This window comes from Mastacembelus armatus, chromosome 18, assembly GCF_900324485.2.
Source record: "Mastacembelus armatus chromosome 18, fMasArm1.2, whole genome shotgun sequence".
Taxonomy (NCBI): domain Eukaryota; kingdom Metazoa; phylum Chordata; class Actinopteri; order Synbranchiformes; family Mastacembelidae; genus Mastacembelus; species Mastacembelus armatus.
The window spans coordinates 12,654,722-12,667,645 of record NC_046650.1 but is presented as its reverse complement, the minus strand read 5'-3'; the positions used below and the strand labels follow the sequence as shown (position 1 = coordinate 12,667,645).

The following is a 12,924-nucleotide window of genomic DNA, read 5'->3' as shown; positions in this document are numbered from 1 at the left end:
TTCTGTCCATCTCTTCTCCCCATCAGGTTATTAAACTGTTCATAACATAACTGCCTTTATTACTTTACTACTTTGCATGTTTGGAACATTAATGCAAAACCAGCAGCGTTTAGATGGTGTCGTCCGGCCTGAGTTGAATGAAGCTCTGTGTCGCTATTCAAATGTGCTGTGTGTTACCTGCTGATGTTTCAGGGGTCAGGTGTGTGTTTGTGTATGTCTTATACTAAGATCATTTCCTTATGTCCAGTTAGTCAGAGGATGCATCTCTAACGTGGGTAAGTATTTACACACAACAGTTTTTTTTCCCACCTTCTCTCGACTGCTGGTGTCAGTAACTTTGAGTGTGGTTCAGTTAAAATATTTTTTTGTTGTGGATCTGTGTTTTTCTTTTTTGGCACAGAAGCTGAAAGTGGAAACCAACATGGGAATGTTTTCTCTCCCTGGTCAAGTCTTCACTGTGATATTTTGTGGTGAGTTAGTTTATTAAATATGCAGTATAGTGGAAAAGTTCTATCTAAAAATGTTGCTGCTGGTTTGTATTCGTGCAGATGAACTGAATGATGGTTTTACTTTGTCATCAGTAAGTGGTTGTTTTTTTTCTCTTTGTGTTTCACTGCAGCTCTGGTGTTGAGGCTCAGTGTGGCAGAGCAGGAGCACTTCCCCCAGCTCAGAAATCTCACCTGGGCTGAGGCCAGAAACCACTGTCAGGTACAACATGAGCCCCAGTCAGAGATGAGGTAGAAACGTGAGGCCAGAACGTGTGAAAATCTGAATTGTTTGTGATTTTTATTTGCAAAGACAAATGTTTGGAGCTTTATTTGCATGAAGAACAGAGCTGGTAATTAGTCAGTGCAGAAATGGTTGTTTGTGAGGAAGCAACACATCAGGCTGCTCCTTGGAAAGAGCGAAAAGCAAAGTTTAACATTGAATGAGAAATATATTAAATGTGCTGTAGTTGTGCTGCAGAGCTGTTTCTGGCATTTTGTCCCACTCTGTTTATTAAAGATAACCTTGTTAAAGAAAATCATCTTGATATCACAGTGAGAAAATCCAGACTTAGACAAGATGGTCATCTAATTCTGATGCGTCCTGTCAGGTCTGTTTCAAAGAGCTGGTGACTCTGACCCCTGACAACATCAAGCCCATCACCCAGAAAATCACCTCTGAATCCTGGATCGGTCTCCGCAAGAACTTCTCCTCCACCAGCAGCCCTGGTATGTTATGGACCCACTGGGCCAACGGGGATCCCCTCACCTTCCAGAACTGGTACCCTGGTTGGCCTGTGTTCAAATCCCCCCTCCCAAAACTAGACTGCTGTAGCTGCTCCTGCACCTGCCCAGCAGTGCCCACCTCAGTAGCTGTAACTGATAGTACTGCATGGGTAAACAGCACCATCGAAAGCAGCACGGTATTTGCCACAACAGAAACCATGATGACCAGGGCTCAGCCGCTCGAAGCAGAATGTCAGCGATCACCTATGCCTTTGCCCGTTGTCCCCAAGTCCGATGTCAAGTATATTGAAGACTCCTGTGTGGCCATGCTCAGGTTTGGGGCTTGGGTTGAAAAAAACTGTTCGGAGCTTCTGCCTTTTGTTTGTTATGAAGGTGAGACTCATTTAAAGCTCTTTGTTGGGAACAAGATTATGTGACCTGTGCAGTGTACAGTGGTTCTTTACATTTATGCTTATTGTTCTCATTTTAAGGTGCATTGTCACATACAGTACTGAACAGCAGATATGTTTTTCATTGTATTCAATAAAAGGAAAACTGTAATATTAATATATATATTATATATATATTAATATTAATATTCTCAGTTTCTGTATCTTTTGGTTGCATTTTTGCACCTTTACTTGATTTCAGAATATTTTTACTTCCCTGGTGTCTCAGGTCTCTCCCAGTTAATCATCGTCCTGTTTCCCAACACAGATCGTTTCTTTGGCAAAGCCAACGTGACCGACGTGACTTCAGACAGCGCCACGGTCTCGTGGGAGCCTGGGCCCGGTAACATCGACCGGTACCGTGTGGAGGTCAACAAAGCCTCACTGTCCACAAATAATTTGACCTATGACCTTTCCAGCCTGACAGCAGGCACCTTGTATGTGGTCCAAGTGTTCGCTGTAAAATGTGAGAGAGATCTCAACCCACAGGAGGTTCGCTTTTACACCAGTGAGTCACATCCGACTGTACCAGAATGACTTTTAGCCTCACAAATGATCTTGATCTCCATTTGATGAAATCTGAATCTAAATTCATTTTATTACTTTAGATTCATCCTACTTGTGATTTATAATGTGCACAGATAAACATTTTTTAACATTTGTTTTCAGAACCCTACAAAGTCCAAGACCTCAAATGCACCAATCTGACAGAAAGCTCTGTCACCCTGAGCTGGAACAAACCAGGAGGAAATGTGGATTTCTATCGCATCGTTATCGACAGTGGGAAGATTCAGTCGAACACACTGAGGTTCACAGAGGGCACAGAGGTTCATGGTTTGATGCCTGGAAGCCTTTACACATTCAGCGTCAGCTCAGGAGTCAATGACAGCTCCCAGTGGAGTGAAGAATCCAGCATCACAGTGTATACCAGTGAGTTAATGTCATTAAACTGAAGATGAAATCATTATAGTGCTGTCTAAGCTGCGTGTTACACATTGTGTACTTTCCTTTATGGACTTTTTAATGTTAATTTATGTTTGTTTTTTTTTGTTTTTTTAACCTTTTATGTGGACGAAAACTGTATCAGGAAGGAAACTGCTTAAATAATTTGAAAATCAAATCAGCAGCAGTCAATTACAGCCACGTCCGACAGTTGTGACGTTGTATTTGGGGATGTTTTCAGTAAACACAGTGCTGATGTGTCAGTGTCGTATGTGTCTGCTTCCTCTTTCAGACCCCGGTAAAGTGTCCAACCTGATGGTGTCTGACAACACCAATAACTCACTGGTGCTTAACTGGGAGCCGCCCAATGGAAACCATATGGGTTTCCAGGTGCAGGCTCTGAATGACAACAATGAGTATGTATTTGTGTCCAGATACCTCAGAATTTATTTGACCTTTTTAAATGATGGAATATTTACAGTAACGTTTGTTTATAGCCTGTGAAGCAAAATGTGGCTGCAGTCACATAGCTCTAAGCTTTAAGATGAAATAAACTGCTTGTAACCCAGTTTGAATCGCTCCCTAACAGAATATTGTTTAAAAAAGTGGTGGCACTAGCTCAGCATAGAGTAGATGTCACAAATCTGCCGATGGGCACCAGGATGACCCTCAGTGTGGCAGCGCTGGTCAACGGCACCCAGGAGGGAGACAGAGTGACCACTGTCAGCTACACAGGTAACTGTCTGCTAAAGGTTTACAGTCCATACACAGAAAACGAACACAAACTCTGGCCACCTGTGTTGAATCTCACTACCCAGACTTTTTGACTCTTCCATAGCTCCTGGACCCATTTCAGGCCTAAACCTGACAACAACGCACATCTCCCTCTGTGCTGTCTGGATCCCTCCTCCTGGTAACTATTCATGTTTCCTCATCGAGCTGAAGCTGGATGGCAACGCTGTGAAAACGAGCAACACAACAATACCTGAGATGTGTTTTGACAGCCTGAAGACTGCAGCCAATTACACTGTGACTGTCTACAGCATCAGTGGAGCCCTCAGGGGCCCCCCAGTGTCAAGCTCCAAGTTCACCAGTGAGTCACTTCATCCTGCTCCATTTTTGTTAAGATTGTTTCATGGCCGCCTTGTGGATTATAACATAAAATCAATTATTCTCATCCTGTGGCTGGAAATACTAAAGATTTATAGAGAATCTCTGACCTAAAGATAATCAGATGAGTCACTACCTCATTTTTCTCTCTTCCCTCTGTTCAGAGCCGTCGCCCCCGACTGATCCCAGAGTCAGTGTGTTCAATGAAAGCCACATTGAGTTCCGGTGGAGCGCTCCTGTAAATACAATAACAGTTGTGTACTCTGTCAGAGTCAACTCCAGCTTCTGGGGCCAAACCTGGTCTGCTACTGTCAATAACACAACCAGCTGCACGTTTGGTAACTTGAAGTCAGGCACCAAGTACCAGTTCGAAGTGCGAACAGTGGCGGGTCAAGAGGAGAGTGACCCAGCAACTATTGCAGGATTTACAAGTGAGACACCCAGTCTAAAAACAGCACTGATGGCTGTGAAAGCTTCAGCCTTAGAGCTGCGTTTGTGTGTCTGTGTTGGGTTGACTGCTTTCACCTCAGCCTGGAGTAACCAAACTAAGCTGACAAACCGCACACACAGCAGGTGTGGAGGTCCGTGGAAATACAAAAACAACCATGAGCGATGAAGCTGACATTTTGATGTGTAGTTAATGGTCTAAACATCCTGTGCATGTGCGTTTTACAAACTGGGCACCTTGTTGTTCTAACGCTCTCTTTACATGTTTGTTCCCCAGAGGAAAAGAAAAGGGAAGTCAGTTTTTCGATGTTATGCTCATCTGCAGAACCTCTTCTCTGTGCTAACAACACCACAAAAGATGCTGTCTTTCAGCAGGTACGTCCTTCACCTCCCGGACCAAACACTTACTGGGATTGTGGGTAAATGTACAAGGCCAATGGGGACCAGACTTTAATCTTTCCTGAAATAAATGGTTGATGTGCAGTAAATATTTGGAGTATGTGACAGACTGACTCAGTTTTAAAAAAATGTCTGTCCATTAACAGCTTCTTCATTCCTCTTGTCTCTTGTGTCTTGTTGCAGCTGCATGCACATTTCACCAGGCTGCTGGGGGACGGTGTTTTCTGGGAACTCGAGGAACAGGAATCTGAAAACAAAGCAGCATAACTTTGTTTTTGCTTTTTTTATTCTTTGTGTTGGTGAGTTTTGTTTTTGCACAGCTGAAATTATCATGTGTGTAATGTTTAGTTAAAAGAATTAAGAGGTGGCTTTAAATTTAGTTCATGAATCAAAAAGCTCACTTTTATATTTGAATTAAATTTAAAAAAGAAAAACAAAAAAAAAAAACATTTTATACTTTCTGCTAGAGTTTTAAGTATTTTGGGATTTTTTTTATCTGTCTGGTATAAATGGGCTGTGTCTGTTTGAAGTAAGTAAATGAAAAACCAAATAAATCCTGTTGTAATTATGGAGCTCTTTACAGGATGTTTTCTTCAGTGGAAATTAAAGTAATTTCTCTTGTTCCAGTACTGAATAAAGTTTTCCAGCTGACTTTACATCACTGACTTTATTTCAAGTCTATTCATTAAATAGAACATACAGCACCATGTTATTACACTGATTACATTTGTGCTTGCTTCGTTGTAAGTAAGACATTATTTATAACTGAATTACCAAAGATTAATAACAGTGTTGGTCTTTTTTATTTCCAAACAGATCATAGATTATTAGAAGTGCAAAGCTTTCATTTGAAATCAAACACGTACAAGAGGCGCATCTGAGTTTCAGAGATTGATCAATTTACATTTCTTAACACCTTTTTATCAAAGCAAACACGCTCATATCTCAGTGAGAGTCTGGGCTGATGGCTGCGTCTGCTGGTGAGAAGATAATCAATAGAAACCCAGCAGAAAGATCAGATCCATTCAGCAGATAAAGTTTTACCCTAGAGAGCTTCTGAAATTCACGTCTCAGTGCGGAGGCACAACTGTTAGGTCTGCTGGGACCTGCTGACTCTGTGCTCATGTTCACAGCTCGAGGGTGTTAGATGCTGCTGATATGAATCATTTCTGTTTTATGTAACTGGGAGTTTCCTCTACTCAGGGCCCAATACGTTTTTTCCCCCCCTTTTCTTGCCCTCATGTTGAAAAAAGAGCAATATGAGGAAGAGGTGGAGTGGTCACATTTTGTTGCCGAGTGTGTGCAAACGCTGTGAAAGACAGTCAACAAGAGTGAAACAGTTAAAGTAAAAGGATAAAGAGCCTCAAACATCAGCATGGATTCGCTCTCGAGACACCTCGATGATGATGCAAAGGAGGAATCCCCTGCAGGTTAGACACGACGAGCAGCTCCCGACACATCTGCTGTTACCGCTTTGTGATAAACTGGCTTGTTATTGTTCTGCTGAGCTACGAGGTCAAGTCTGAGACAAGAAATGTCAAGTTGAAATCTGACTGTAATGAAATTGTTGCATGATTATTTACTTTTTATGTTCCAGCTGTGACAGATGCAGCATCTGGTCAAACCTGTCACCTGGCAGCAGGGGTGGTCGTTGCCTTGACAACAGTGACCCTGGTCACTGTACTGCTCCTGTCCTTGTGGTTGTGTGGTGAGTAACAATATAAAATACAAAACATACACATGTATTTTTGGTTGTAGTTTAAAGTACAAAGTAACCCCAATGATATTCATACCTAAACCTAAAGATCATCCACACACACAAGATTTGGGAGCTATAACCAGAACAAGAATATAATCTGTAGATTCTTATGTAACAGGATTTGGGACAGCACCTAAAGTGGATCAGGCCTCCACAACTTCAGCGATGGAACAACTGCAGGAGTGCCGCAGAGAGCGCCATGATCTGACCCTGATGCTGCATGCTGTCACTCAAGGCCAGTTACATTTTCTTCCTATAACAACACACACAACTGGCATCAAGCAGTGATTCACGTCTGTCACTTTGGTTATTTGTCTGAGATTTCACAGAGTAAGCGCTGAAATCTCTCATGAAATCATCGGTTTTTCTCTCCAGACTCCAGATGCACCTTGTGTCCAGAGGGCTGGCTGTGGTGGAGGCGTCACTGCTACTTCTTCTCGGTGGGACGTGAGGACAATCGCCAGTGGAGTGAGAGCGCTGAGTTCTGCCGGCAGCACAACAGCAGCCTGGCTGTGATCAAAGACGCTGCAGAGATGGTATCTGAGCCAGTGGAGTCAACACTGTCCAAGATTATGGCAAAATAAAAGTGAAGTTTCACATGAGGGTTTAGAGGTGGAGTTTTCTGTAACATTGCTGTAACAAACCCAACCATTACTCACGGTGTTTAACCTTTAAGTGCTGTTTGTTAGCTGCTTGACAGATGAAAACACAATAGAAGATACATAACACAACAAGTTTTATAGTCCATTAAATTTTGCTTCATCCTTAGGAATTTATCCAGGGTGTGATGAGGACGTTCCCCAAGTTTCCCTTCCTGTGGGTGGGACTGACAGACTCCAGGCAGGAGGGTCAGTGGCTGTGGTGGGACGGGACAGACATCCAGCGCTACATGCCGTAAGTCCAGATCCACCGCCACACAGTCACCAGGACCAGCCCTTTAGACGCAGGATTAAATTACAGAAAACAAACACAGAGAGATGAACCCAGGAGACTGTTGCAGCCTTTTGGTAACATCTACGTCGTCTTGGTCGCAATATTTCACCAAGTGATTGTCCTTGTCTGTAATTTATTAGCATTTTAGTACAAATTATGAGACAAATTAGATTTAAAAAATAAAACTTTGTATAGTTTGAACTTTACTTAAATGCACTACAGAGGAAATACATAAGAGGCTCAGTAGAGACTAAAAGTCAAACAATGTTTACCTCTGCTGTTTATTCAATATAGAGTCACAGCTCATGTCAAGTAGCTGAACTATATTTGTTTATTTTGAAGATTAACACAAACGTCACAATAATTAGTTCAGTGTACAGTGACATAGCACATATATACATTTACATTATATACAGTCACATACACAACTTTAATCTGGAATAAACTATTACAATTACATTCGTCACCATTTCCTCCAAATATGTCAACAAGGATTCATTTTATTAGGGTTTTAACACTGAGCTTGTGTGTGTGTGTGTGTGTGTGTTTTAAAGGGTGACTGTGGAGTGGGATGCGGATCACAGGGACTGTGCAGACCTGAGGGGAGGTGGGAGTCTCTTCGCTGCTGACTGTGAAGAGTACGGACCCTGGGCTTGTAAGAGGGAGTCCTGACAGACAGCACACAGACCCACACACGTTTTGTACTTCTTTATTTACCACGTGGTTGCAAAGATTGATGTTTTTTTATATACCAAACATTTGGACATGGACACAGAGTTTGCTGCTCACTCCAGTGACACTTTATATTTCAAAGTTACAGATTTTCTTGCATGAAAATCAAGTTTTCAAGGCAAAGGTAAAGAAGTGTGTGTGTGCAGAGACTGTTTTTAAGATCTTTAAATTTATGGTGAAATGAATGTGAAATGTTTATGTAAAAAATGTATTGAGAGGTCTCTAAGCTTGAAATGTAAGAGCATTTACAGCATGTAGAGGTCTTAGCTTCACTTAGCTTCATGCTCATTATTTAAAAATCTACTTTACAATAAAAAATATATTCATAGTTTCTGAGTTTCAGACTATTGTGACTCAATTTACAGTCAAATTCTTCAAGTGTCCTCTAGAAGTTATTATGGTTCATCTTCCTCAGTTTACTGAGATTTTGTGTGGTGGGATGATTTTCATGAGGGTGCGGCCATCCAGCGGGGCAAACAGAGGGTACAGCTTCCCTTTGAAGGTTCCAGTGAAAGTGTAGATGTGGGACTTTGTTTCTGTGTTGTAGAAGGAGATCTGGCCTTCTTTATAGTCCAAGTAGATCCCTATACGTCGTGGCACAAGGCTGAGTGGCAGCGGCGTCTCTGGCTTGGTGCAGGCATAGAACTGGTGTGTGCTGCGCCACAGGGCCCAGTAGCCGTGCTTTGGGGTCATATGGAAGCGCCCGTGCCGTTTGGAGTCGGCAGTGGTCACTCCAACACGCCAGTAGCCGTTGTTGGCTATGACCACCTCCCAGTAGTGGCGGCCGCTACTGTAGCCCTCCCAGCCCAGCACGCAGGGCCAGATATCGAAGCGCTGGGAGCTGGAAGGCATGTCGCACGCTGAGAGGCCCTCCTGCACCATCCGCTGGTCGTCTGACAGCTGCAGCCACGGGTGGTTGGTCACAGGGTCCAGAACCACATCAGCTGTTAGTCAAAAGAGATCAAACATTGCTGATTACACTGCAGATGTGATGTTTGCTGTTTCTGTGTTGTAGGTGTACGGTGCCCCTACCTGCCGCACTGCAAATCCAGCTCCAGACTGAAAATAGAGACACAGACAGTGAATCATGTTTATTGTTCAGCTGTAACTGTTCTGCTCCTCCTCTGGGCAAATCAGTCTCATTTTAAAAAGGTCTGATTTTTAAAAAAACTACAGATTTTGAAAACACACACCTGAGTTGGGAATGTATCTTGGAATTCCAGCTTTCCAGGTCCTTTGCTTTGCCAGTAGCCATAACTGTGAAACCATCATCTAAAAGGATGAAAATATAAAACAGGTTAGACAGGAACAACTTTTTATGATTACTATATTTCTTTTGTCCTCATTTCCTTATGACTGAGTGGTTTGCAGTGCACAGCTAAGTTTTGGTCTCTGCCTCTGGCTTTATAGCTGCAATAATGTCAAACACAAGGGCCATCGCACCATTTTTTGGTTAACAGCTCGGCAAAGGTCGATCAGGACCATATTAATTGAGTTTCTTCACACGTCAGAGAGCAGGGTTCACTGAAATCACGTGTCATTTCAAAACCCAGTCACGTCTGCCTGGCCTCCAACAGCTGAGTGGGTGGGAGCTCTGTCAGAGCAGCCAAGTAGTTTCTCATGGCTTCTGGTTTGTTTGGCCTTTGAGGAATCACTTTTTATACAGTTTACACAGATACAGATTCAAGCTTTGTATTGTTGCTAAATAAGCTTCTTTTCTGAAAGGACGTCTGTGGGGTGGGTTTCTCACCGGGCTGTCTTCTTTGAGCAGGGACCAGGTGATGAACTCCAGCAGAGGCAGCAGGTTACCCAGCTGTTTATTCTTCAGGCACAGCAGACGCAACACTTTGCCCAGCTCGTCGCTCTGCACGCCGCACCTCTGCAAACACATACCTTCATTCAGCTGCAACGTTTGGCACTGTTATCAGGTTTTTGCCAAACTGAAAACAGGCCTACACCTCTACCCCTACCTGCTCCTGGTTCTGTATGTGCTGGGCTCTGTGGACATTAATAAACACATTCTAGTGTAGTTTCAGGTTCTGGATCTCCCTCACCTCAGTGGCATACTGCAGCTCCTTCGCCCATCCCATGATCCTCAGTTGTGCCTGCTCACCGGGATCTGCATCTTCTTTCTTTTCAAGCTCTTGACTCTCAGATTGCCTGGGGGTTTCTTTCAGGAGCTGAGGACCCAAAAATCAGCCAGTTAAGATTGTTGCTCCTTGATTGTACCTTTGAGAGCTGTCCTCTTTAAGCGGCTCACGGTTCACATGCTGACCTCGTCGACGTGGTGGCGTTCGTCTGCCCACTCCAGGATCAGTTTCCTGCACTCCTCAAGACTGCGCTCAGTACGTGCGTCTAACCTCTGGGGCTCTTCTTTGCTAGTGCCCTCCAATGGATCACTTCCCCCCTGCTAAAACACACCACAACACACTGTCACACACCTGAAAACACAACGCTCTAGATACAGTCCATACAGTCTTACAGTGTGTGTTGATTTCCACCCAGAGGATCATGTAACCAGGCCGTAAAAGGTCTATAAGTGTCCGCCCACCTAATTCACCCAGTCATCCCTCTGCATGAACACGCAAAGTAATCTCTTCCATAGCAACGCTTATCCAATGTCTGCCATCACTATGCTGGTTCACACAAACACATCACACACAAAATGAAGAACTCTGTCTTAGGACGACAGTTTAGAGTTTTAGCTCTAGGTGTGAACAGCATGTATGTCTGTGACGTCTTGGTTTCTTGTTTTTCTGTCACTATTAATAGACTTGAATCTGCTTCTTGAAACTGTTGTTGAGCATCCGGGCATGCTCTGTTTTCTGAGCAGTGTCTTTTCTTCTTCTGAATGTCTGACATTGCTTCACTCATTTCCCACTGTACCTTGCAGACCTGGTCCACCTGCTCCTTCCAGCGTTGGATGAACTGCACACACTCCTGCAGGCTGCGCAGATCCTTCAGGCTGTTCTGACGAGGATGTTGCTGCAGGAAACACAGCAGGTCAGATTGTGGATATTTACTAAAGTTACACAGCCCACTGCACACAGGGAATTTAAGACTCAAACAGGTTTTAAAACGGCATTATCTTTGACATGAAATAAAACAAATCTGGAATAACAAGAGAAAGAAAGAGAAAGAGAAAGAAATATCAGTGTTACCAAAGTGCAGAACATGCCGTGTACCTGTGAGTGTTTGGTGAGGTTATTGGTGTTGGCGGGTCTGCTGGGGGCCGAGCTGTGGGACTGAATACTCTCCTCGGGCAGCGTCCAGCGCACAGCCCCGATGGAGCTGCTCTGGGTGGTGCTGCTGCCCTCCACCTTCAGCAGCAAGTTCACCTCTGCAGGGGCAAAGTCAGGAGGAAACCAAGTCATTAGAGTCACAGTTGCTGAGACATCCAGCACAGATTAAACGTTAACCTATCAGAGAAATTATTGATCAGATCTGATGATTAGCTTTTCAGACTGACTTGAACTGCGTCACCACAATCAGAATCATTATTAAGGGTCAGGTATATGAGCTTGAATTTAATCTATAAACCAAACATGATAAAGTTTTATGAACACAGAATGGGAAATAATGTGGCATAAGAATGACCCAACATTATCTCTTCACACGGAGCAAAGGTTGTCAGCTATCAAACACACGGAGCACATAAAGAAAAAATGGCAGTGATAGGTAGATAAAGGAATTGTAACTATATATATATATAACTACTTTTGTCAGTTTTCAGGATGCTCTTCATCTCCATGGTGGCGTCTTCACTCCTGCTGGGAGAAGAAAAAGCTTCTGATGACCTGTTCAGATCATTTATTGAAGTAAAAGAGGCAAAACTGCAGAATAAAAATACTCAGTTACAAGTAAAGACCCTGCACTGAACCTGTTATTTACAAATCTCATATCAGCAGAACGTAGTTTCAGTGTTAAAGGAATAACAATGGAGAAAAACAGCCCTTGTTCAAGGTAAAATGAATTTTAACTATGTAATTTACAGCAATATGTAATAGTTAATAAATATTTCAAGATTTATATTTTTTGTTGAGAAAGCTCCAAATGAATGAAAAATGTTTGGAAACAGGAAATAAAATAGACCAAACATTCAGATGTGATCTGTAGAAAAACATGATTCATTTGTTGTGCAATAATTTAAGATTTATGACTGTTAATGAAAAACAACAGTTGCTATATCACCAAAACCAAACCAGCTACAAAGACGTGTAGTTAATGTGATTCATTTGGCGAAACATAAAACAGTGCTGCATATTCACACTACATGTGTACTGACAATACAGAAAAACTCCCAAACTGTGTAAAACATCTTGAATTCAGAAGGAAATAACATGTAAAAATATGTTATAAATTCAGACAGACCTGTACTGACATGCAGGTCCTGTATTTTCCCAGAGCTGATGGTGCCCTAGCTTTTCTCTGAGGGAGCGGTGGTGCAGAGAAGACTGGACGGCCTCTGCTGCCCGTCCACTCTATTTGTTCCTCTCTGTGTCTGCCTGATCTTTGGACTTTATATGGCCTCTGAGGTGGAGAGGGACAGTTTCTGCAAAGCTCTCTGCTTCCCGGCAGCTACTTGGATGTTCCCAATGTCAGGAGAGTCATGATGTTTTATAACAGAGATAAGCTACTGGGAGTCATGCTCTGAGCGTGGAGCAGTGTTACTGTAAGTCCATTTATTAACAGGATTATAACTCTCAGTATTTCTTTAAATACTGAGAGAACAACTCTGACAGAAAAAGAAGATCATTTATGCACTTGACGTGCTCTGTAAACCATGTTTTACTGCATTTATATAAAAGGTAATAGTCATGTCTTCTTGCCAACATAAACCAACATAAAAAACAGATCTGTATTTGAGCCGTTGTGACATCACAATACAGGTTAAAGAATGGATCATAAAGCTTTGATCACAATCTATTAATGTAAATTTAAA

At 42.7% G+C, this 12,924-nt stretch overlaps 3 protein-coding genes and 1 long non-coding RNA gene across 6 annotated transcripts; 3 read left to right on the top strand and 1 right to left on the bottom strand.

The window, feature by feature from the left end:
• The first annotated feature begins 217 nt into the window (after positions 1–217).
• Positions 218–4,950, top strand: LOC113125137 (receptor-type tyrosine-protein phosphatase eta). Its single transcript, XM_026298444.1, has 12 exons — positions 218–275; positions 401–470; positions 620–708; positions 1,097–1,604; positions 1,929–2,168; positions 2,330–2,590; positions 2,895–3,018; positions 3,192–3,337; positions 3,441–3,695; positions 3,877–4,143; positions 4,437–4,534; positions 4,742–4,950. The coding sequence occupies exons 2-12, from the start codon at positions 422–424 to the stop codon at positions 4,823–4,825; spliced, it is 2,121 nt and encodes a 706-aa protein (XP_026154229.1). The 5' UTR covers positions 218–275; positions 401–421; the 3' UTR covers positions 4,826–4,950.
• An 860-nt stretch (positions 4,951–5,810) lies between these two features.
• Positions 5,811–8,182, top strand: LOC113124778 (CD209 antigen-like protein E). The gene is made up of 6 exons (XM_026297886.2): positions 5,811–5,988; positions 6,156–6,266; positions 6,436–6,552; positions 6,693–6,853; positions 7,087–7,211; positions 7,805–8,182. Exons 1-6 carry the CDS (start codon positions 5,934–5,936, stop codon positions 7,920–7,922), a joined length of 687 nt encoding a protein of 228 aa, XP_026153671.1. The 5' UTR covers positions 5,811–5,933; the 3' UTR covers positions 7,923–8,182.
• On the bottom strand, positions 7,946–12,490 carry LOC113124752 (nuclear factor 7, ovary). 3 transcript variants are annotated; one of them, XM_026297848.1, is made up of 10 exons: positions 12,354–12,490; positions 11,700–11,749; positions 11,168–11,322; positions 10,869–10,967; positions 10,258–10,392; positions 10,037–10,162; positions 9,733–9,861; positions 9,176–9,254; positions 9,015–9,041; positions 7,946–8,926 (listed from the first exon to the last, which is right to left on the bottom strand). In XM_026297848.1, the coding sequence occupies exons 2-10, from the start codon at positions 11,731–11,733 to the stop codon at positions 8,394–8,396; spliced, it is 1,317 nt and encodes a 438-aa protein (XP_026153633.1). In that variant the 5' UTR covers positions 11,734–11,749; positions 12,354–12,490; the 3' UTR covers positions 7,946–8,393. The 3 variants fall into 3 exon arrangements, with proteins under 3 accessions (XP_026153633.1, XP_026153649.1, XP_026153640.1); XM_026297864.1 differs by having other exon boundaries at positions 10,258–10,389; XM_026297855.1 differs by having other exon boundaries at positions 11,700–11,752; positions 12,354–12,456.
• LOC113124787 (uncharacterized) lies at positions 10,158–12,446 on the top strand. The gene is made up of 3 exons (XR_003295074.1): positions 10,158–10,327; positions 10,876–10,985; positions 12,387–12,446. It is a non-coding gene; the product is annotated as an uncharacterized LOC113124787 (long non-coding RNA).
• Positions 12,491–12,924: the final 434 nt, after the last annotated feature.

Coding starts and splice junctions, on each gene's coding strand:
- LOC113125137 (XM_026298444.1), top strand. CDS start 422: ATGGGAATGTTTTCTCTCCCTGGTCAAGTCTTCACTGTGATATTTTGT. Junction 3,338..3,440: donor GACCACTGTCAGCTACACAG/GTAACTGTCTGC, acceptor ACTCTTCCATAG/CTCCTGGACCCATTTCAGGC. Junction 3,696..3,876: donor GTCAAGCTCCAAGTTCACCA/GTGAGTCACTTC, acceptor CCCTCTGTTCAG/AGCCGTCGCCCCCGACTGAT.
- LOC113124778 (XM_026297886.2), top strand. CDS start 5,934: ATGGATTCGCTCTCGAGACACCTCGATGATGATGCAAAGGAGGAATCC. Junction 6,553..6,692: donor GCTGCATGCTGTCACTCAAG/GCCAGTTACATT, acceptor TTTTCTCTCCAG/ACTCCAGATGCACCTTGTGT. Junction 6,854..7,086: donor TCAAAGACGCTGCAGAGATG/GTATCTGAGCCA, acceptor CTTCATCCTTAG/GAATTTATCCAGGGTGTGAT.
- LOC113124752 (XM_026297848.1), bottom strand. CDS start 11,733: ATGGAGATGAAGAGCATCCTGAAAACTGACAAAA. Junction 9,862..10,036: donor AGCTGCAGTATGCCACTGAG/GTGAGGGAGATC, acceptor ATGTGTTTGCAG/AGGTGCGGCGTGCAGAGCGA. Junction 9,042..9,175: donor AAGATACATTCCCAACTCAG/GTGTGTGTTTTC, acceptor CTCTATTTTCAG/TCTGGAGCTGGATTTGCAGT.